Source organism: Oncorhynchus masou, chromosome 24 (assembly GCF_036934945.1).
Source record: "Oncorhynchus masou masou isolate Uvic2021 chromosome 24, UVic_Omas_1.1, whole genome shotgun sequence".
In the NCBI taxonomy this organism is placed as follows: Eukaryota; Metazoa; Chordata; class Actinopteri; order Salmoniformes; family Salmonidae; genus Oncorhynchus; species Oncorhynchus masou.
The window spans coordinates 104047912-104055392 of record NC_088235.1 but is presented as its reverse complement, the minus strand read 5'-3'; the positions used below and the strand labels follow the sequence as shown (position 1 = coordinate 104055392).

At 45.3% G+C, this 7481-nt stretch overlaps 1 protein-coding gene across 2 annotated transcripts in view; it reads left to right on the top strand.

The window, feature by feature from the left end:
• The window catches only part of LOC135513176 (low-density lipoprotein receptor-related protein 8-like), a 350237-nt gene extending 343145 nt beyond the window's left edge, over nt 1-7092 (top strand). The window contains exons 18-19 of one of the 2 annotated variants that reach the window (XM_064935966.1): nt 5167-5339; nt 6500-7092. In XM_064935966.1, coding sequence (XP_064792038.1) covers nt 5167-5339; nt 6500-6538 — 212 coding nt within the window. In that variant the 3' untranslated portion in view covers nt 6539-7092. Of the gene's footprint in view, nt 1-5166 lie in introns of both variants that reach the window. The other variant, XM_064935965.1, reaches the window with a different exon arrangement.
• The last annotated feature ends 389 nt before the right edge of the window (nt 7093-7481 follow it).

Sequence of the window (7481 nt, the reverse complement as noted above, 5' to 3'; positions counted from 1 at the left end):
ATTACTCTATGGGGTTGAGGAATAGAGAGTAAGGTGGGAGGAACATAATTCCTCTATGGGGTTGAGGAATAGAGAGTAAGGTGGGAGGAAAATAATTCCTCTATGGGGTTGAGGAATGGAGAGTAAGGTGGGAGGAACATAATTACTCTATGGGATTGAGGAATGGAGAGTAAGGTGGGAGGAAAAGTGACACCATCCTGGGATGGGCTGTAAACCACTCTGTGACTGTATGGGACTGGTGAAATGACACATTGTCCCATACAATTACAAACGTTGGCTGATTTCGCCCCACTGCAACGCTGTCCTCACCTGGCACAACCCTTCCATAGAGGTCATCCAGGAATGAAATGAGACGCTCGGTGTTGTATGGCCCAATTAGTGGTTTGTGTAACAGAAATCCATCAGAGGATATTGCAGCAGACATTGCGATGTTGTCCCCTCTGGCCCGGGACATCCACTGTGGCTCTTTTCCCAATCACAGTCCTTCCTCGCTGCCGTGTTTTGGCCTAGTTGAAACCAGCCTCATCCACAAAGATTGATATGTGGGGTGTTTTCCTGGGTTCAATCTCCATGACTCTCTAAAATAAATCCACAAGGCAACATAAGAGTTAAGCTATTACGGTAGTTGGCATTATACCTAAAAAACATGCCGCAGTGTGCCTCTGCACTGTTTGGTTTTGTTCAAAACCAGTTCTCTATTTTATAGTCACCTTACCTGGACACATCGGTTCCTGTCAAAGGGGACACCTGCTTCATCCTGATGTGATGTTGTTTCAGGACTCTAGAAATAGTTGATATGTTACATTGTGAATATTTCCAAATGTAATGTTGTCTGCCAACACTGTCCAGAATCTCTGTGAGTTTTATGCCATTGTTTCTGATGACCATATCAACGATTGTAGTTTCCTGCACAGCAGTGAAAGTCCTACCTCTCCCACCTGTGGGAGGTAACCGTTGGGTCCTAAGCAGAAATACAAAAAACAATTACACACAAGTGGGTTTGGAGGCTTTGCTCAATTGACTTCTGTAATGTGCAGTTCAGTCAGATGCCCATACAGAATGCACATCTTACCAGTTGTTTTGCCGGAAATTTCTCACAATAGATGCCAGTGTTGAGTGTTGCAGATTTGGCTGCACTCTCAGACCAGCCTCTCTCATTGATAGACCATGATTTATTACATGATCAATTATAGTAGCTCTAATCTCATCTGAGACTACAGCTCTTGATCTTCCTCTCAGTCTTCTTCCACCACTCATACGTACTCCTCTCCCTCTCCCAGCCACTCTTCTTCCTCTGTCAGCCACTTCTCTATCTCTGGCTGGGTCCATGTTTACATTACAGTACCGATGCCGATTATTGGAGGACCAAAAAAAGCCGATACCGATTAATCGGCCAATTTTTTTATTTTTTTTTGTAATAATGACAATTACAACAATAATGAATGAACACTTATTTTAACTTAATATAATACATCAATAAAATCAATTTAGCCTCAAATAAATAATGAAACATGTTCAATTTGGTTTAAATAATGCAAAAACAAAGTGTTGGAGAAGAAAGTAAAAGTGCAATATGTGCCATGTAAGAAAGCTAACGTTTCAGTTCCTTGCTCAGAACATGAGAACATATGAAAGCTGGTGGTTCCTTTTAACATGAGTCTTCAATATTCCCAGGTAAGAAGTTTTAGGTTGTAGTTATTATAGGGATTATAGGACAATTTCTCTCTATACCATTTGTATTTCATTAACCTTTGACTATTGGATGTTCTTATAGGCACTAGTATTGCTAGTGTAACAGTATAGCTTCCGTCCCTCTCCTCGCTCTTCCCTGGGCTCGAACCAGGAACACAACGACAACAGCCACCCTCGAAGCAGCGTTACCCATGCAGAGCAAGGGGAACAACCACTCTAAGTCTCAAAGCGAGTGATGTTTGAAACGCTATTAGCGCGCACCCCGCTAACTAACTAGCCATTTCACATCAGTTACACAAGCCTAATCTCGGGAGTTGATAGGCTTGAAGTCATAAACAGCTGCTGGCAAACGCACAAAAGTGCTGTTTGAATGAATGCTTACGAGCCTGCTGGTGCCTACCACCGCTCAGTCAGACTGCTCTATCAAGTCATAGACTTAATTATAACATAATAACACACAGAAATACGAGGCTGAGGTCATTAATATGGCCAAATCCAGAAACTATCATCTCGAAAACAAGACGTTAATTCTTTCAGTGAAATACGGAACCGTTCCGTATTTCATCTAACGGGTGGCATCCATAAGTCTAAATATTGCCGTTACATTGCACAACCTTCAATGTTATGTCATAATTACGTAAAATTCTGTCAAATTAGGGGGCCCAAACTGTTGCATATACACTGACTCTGCGTGCAATGAATGATTGATTGATTGCTTTTTATAAGATAAGTTTAATGCTACCTAGCAACTTACCTTGGCTTACTGCATTCGCGTAACAGGCAGTCTCCTCATGGAGTGCAATGTCATCAGGTGGTTAGAGCGTTGGACTAGTTAACTGTAAGGTTGCAAGATTGAATCCACAGAGCTGACAAGATGAAAATCTGTCGCTCTGCCCCTGAACGAGGAAGTTAACCCACCGTTCCTAGGCCGTCATTGAAAATGTTCTTAACTGACTTGCCTAGTTATATAACGATTAAATAAAGGTGTAAAAATATATATATATATATAATAACAATAAAATCGGCCAAATCGATGTCCAAAAACACTGATTTCCAATTGTTATGAAAACTTGAAATCGGCCATAATTAATCGGTCATTCCGATTAATCGGTCGACCTCTAGTGTGTGTGTGTGTGTGTGTGTGTGTCTCAGTCACCAGATCTCAACCCAATTTAACACTTATGGGAGATTCTGGAAATTCACATTCAGGTGTTGCTCCAGCATATCATAACAGCCCATGTGAACACATAGGCCTGTCAGTTGTAAAAACATTACTGTAAATTTAGAACAAGAGCTCATCAAAATAACATCAGGGATTAACCCCCCTTAAGTCAGATTTGCATACTACCCATGTTATCACATATTACAGGATATAGACCTTAAGATCGCGAACACTGATACAGCTCTGTAATAATGTCTGAATTGACTGGCGATTGGCATAATGTGTAAATGACCTTGCTCTAGCATACATTCTGTCAATAATTGAGTCTTTAAAATGAGATATCCCTAACCCCGGCCCATTAAATACATCCTACTATTTCTCCCATCCACCCCCTCCTTCCTTCCTTCCCACCCTCCGTTCCCGCTTTCATATCTCTCAATGGTTCATTTGATAGGTAATATTCTCCCCCACTCCTCTCTCCATCATTCCCCCTTTCATACACTATATGGACAAAAGTATGTGGACACATTCCAAAATCATGGGCATTAATATGGAGTTAGTCCCCCTTTGCTGCTATAACAGCCTCCACTCTTCTGGGAAAGCTTTCCACTAGATGTTGGAACATTGCTGCGGGAACTTGTTTCTATTCAGCTACAAGATCATTAGTCAGGTCAGGCACTGATGTTGGGTGATTAAGTTTGGCTCGCAGTCGGCGTTCCTATTCATCCCACAGGTGTTCGATGGGGTTGAGGTCAGGGCTCTACGCAGGCCAGTCAATTTCTTCCACACCGATCTTGACAAACCATTTCTATATCCACCTCACTATGCATGCATGCTGAAACAGGAAAGGGCCTTCTCCAAATTGTTGGCACAAAGTTGGAAGCACAGAATTGTCTAGAATGTCATTGTATGCTGTAGCATTAAGATTTCCCTTCACTGGAACTAAGGGGCCTATCCTGAACCTCATCCACCAAACTTTACAGTTGGCACTATGCATTGGGGCAGGTAGCGTTCTCCTGGCATCCGCCAAACCCAGATTCGTCCGTCGGACTGCCAGATGGTGAAGCGTGATTCATCACTCCAGAGAATGCATTTCCACTGCTCCAGTGGCAGAGAGCTTTACACCACTCTAGCCAACGCTTGGCATTGGTGATCTTAGGCTTGTGTGTGGCTGCTTGGCCATGGAAACCCATTTCATGAAGCTCCCAAAGAACAGTTCTTATGCTGGTGTTGCTTCCAGAGGCAGTTTGGAAGCAACCAAGGACAGACGATTTTTACGTGCTTCAGCACTTGGCTGTTCTGTTCTTGTGCTGCCTACCACTTCGCGGCTGAGCCGTTGTTGCTCCTAGGTGTTTCCACTTCACAATAACAGCACTTACAGTTGACCGGGACAGAAATATAACAAACTGACTTGTTGGAAAGTTGGCATCCTAAGACTGTGCCACGTTGAAAGCCACTGAGCTCTTCAGTAAGGCCATTCTACTGACAATGTTTGTCTATGGAGATTGCCTGGCCGTGTGCTCAATTTTATACACCTGTCCGCAACAAGTGTGGCTGAAATAGCCAAATCCCCTCATTTGAAGGGGTGTCCACATACTTTTGGCCATACAGTGTATCTCTCAATGATTATTTCCATGGTTAATTCTCCCTCGATATTGCTGGAGATCTTCAGATCCCAGCTATTTGGAGAGGAAAGTCTGATTGAGAACATCTTAATTGAGTGTTTACATAAGAACAAAGGGATTTCTGGGGGTTCAGGCCCTTAATCATAGAGGAGTCTCCAGCGCTTCCCCATAATAGACCAATTAGTCTGGGTCTTCCATGGGAATACCGCCACTCCACGTCTGATGGGGGAAATTAGGACTGGGAACGCCAGACATATACCCTCCTCCCCAGCCCCCATTTCCTTTTCCTGGAATACCACTATACCCAGCCATGTTTTGAACTTGTGTGGAGGCTACAATATGCGAGCGCGTGTGTGTGGTTTGGTTGTACATGTGCCATGCATGAGTGTGTGTGGCTATGTGTGTGTGGGCTTGGGATTGGGTGTGCTTGCTTCTGTGTGCATTTACATGGGTATATTTGTGTGTGTGTGTGTGTTTTAAAGAGTGTGTGTGTGCGTGTGCGTGCGCATGTGTGTGCGTGTGTGTGTGTGTTCATTGCCGTTTGCTATGTGTGGTGATACTAGGATGTGTTTGTTTGCTAAAGCACCGCTCTGTCTCCCCTGGCTGTGTTAACGCTCCCGCCGTGTGTGTGTGTGTCGCTGTGTGTGTCGCTGTGTTTCATACATGCAGTTCCTATCCTTGCCACAGTGATCATCGGCCTGCTCTGCACCGCCGGATACCTGATCTGGTGTAACTGGCGCCGGAAGAACACCAAGAGTATGAACTTTGACAACCCTGTCTACCGTAAGACCACGGAGGACGACGATGACGAGATTCACATCGGTCGTACTGGAGAGTCTATCGGCCACGTCTACCCCGCTGTGAGTGGCAGCGCTCACCAGCCATTCCTAGCCCTGCCCCTGGGGGGCGGGATCACAGACAGCAACTCCCATTGGTACTCGGGGGCTCCCATGCATCCCACCGGCAAATGAGATGAGATGGGGTGGGACTTGGAGATAGAGAGAGGGTTCGAGTGTGTGTGGGGGTGGGAGAGTCTCCAAGACAGGGACAGGGTTACATCCTCACACACACACACACACACACACACACACACACACACACACACACTTAAGTCACAAAATCATTCCAAAAACTTCCTTGGTCAAACACAGATGTTGAGCCCTTCATCACCAGCCCACCACCACACCTTCATTCATCATATAGTCTATTGGGTCTCTATCCATCTCCACATTCCGTGTTTTGACAGTGTGTGTCACTGTGTTGTCGTTGTGCGTTAGGGAGGCACAGTGTCCTCGGTTGTAGCTTAACTCTCTCCTCTATGAAGACTTAGTGAAGGGAGTGTCAAACCTGCTCATTCCCCTTTGGAGTGTAAATTAGGCAAAAGGGGAACAGTAACCAGAACAGAAACAGCACCTTAGATGACGGGACAATCATTAATCATATTCATTTATTCCTGATTATTCTTGTTTTTAATGATATATTTCTCTGCATGATAGTTTTTCTAGCGGTGTACTTGTAAGGTATCTTAAACAGAGATCTGCTGGTAAACATGAACAAGACAGCGGTGGGAGTGGTTAGCGCTTGGATCAGTTTGCATGGTGACACGCATTGCTGTCGTGGTGTGGTATTAACAGAGGGAGAGAGGGGTGGGACTCTGGCTACATGATAGTTTATACCCACTCACACCTGGTATGCTACAGTGCTGTGCTGAGAGGTCATGTTGAATACCACCTCCTCTTAAGAATGGGTAGTGGGGGAGGAAACAAGCTTCCACCTGGGCTTTCCCTCTTCTCCTCTCTCCTCGCTTCTCCTCTCCTATCTCCTCTTCTCCTTTCCTGTTTTCTCCTCTCTTCTCCCCTCCCTCCTCTCTCCTCCTCTCCTGTCTTCATGGTGTTTCAGTTAGATAGAGACATCAGAATGTCCTGAGGTGGATCTCTGTACGCCCTTGCAGCTCTCCTTCAAACACACACAGACACACACACAGACACTGTGGTAACGTTGTTTTATCTGCTCTCTGCAGCGCGTGGCGCTCAGTCTGGAGGATGACGGACTCCCCTGAGGGGCACGCTGTGTCTCCGCCCCGTCCCTCCATATCCCGGGGTGACCACACTGCAGAGGAGGGGGGCACAGAGAGAGAGAGAGTGAGAGAGAACCTGCTCATACAGTAACCTAACCCCCCAAGGACGGGGGGGGGGTATATTTTACTTATACGTGTACCCCCCAACTCGTGTCTCTAAAACACATCCTCTCTCTCTCTTATACCTAACTGTAATGTCCTACTGCTTTACTAATAGTTACTACTGCGCTGTCCTCTGCTCTTCTCTTAGCCCCTCGTTAGTTAGGTAGTTCCTGTAGTTAGATGTCGTGCTGAATGCTACTGTATGTCTTACTGATGACTAACCTCATTGCCCATCAGTGCACATGTAAATAGAGGCTGGTTCTCCCTGATTGGACTACTGTACTGAGCCAGCAACAGGGAAATGGCCAGCTGTATTTAATTATTATTTTGTTTTGACTTTATTTATTGTTTGTGTTTGCTGGTGAAAATATGATTGGGCCAGGCCTGTGTCACTGAGGATAGGCTACGCATGGCTAGAGCCAAGTGGAATGAGTGTAGGGATGGGGATATTGGGGGGTATTTTGTGTGTGTGTGGGGGGGGGCGTGCCAAGGGCAGCGCCACAGGAAAAAGCAGCAGGACAGAACTCAGGTGAGGGAGGATTATGGGTAATCTGCTCTGCTGGCACCCAGAGGTACACAAAAGTTATTAGATAATGACCAGGGGGAAGGGACGGGGTGGGATGGGGGTTGGAGGACGTTTTTTAAACTAGGAAGATTTTGTGGTACACATTCCCTGCTGTTGGTCTCTGTATGAGCAGAGATGTTTTCTCTCTAACTTTGGAAGACGTTTTATGGACTCTGTAGAAGAGGGTCCCACTACTGATTTAAATGGAAGGAAAATGACAACCCAATGAAGAAACAGAACTGAGCACTGGATTTGTGT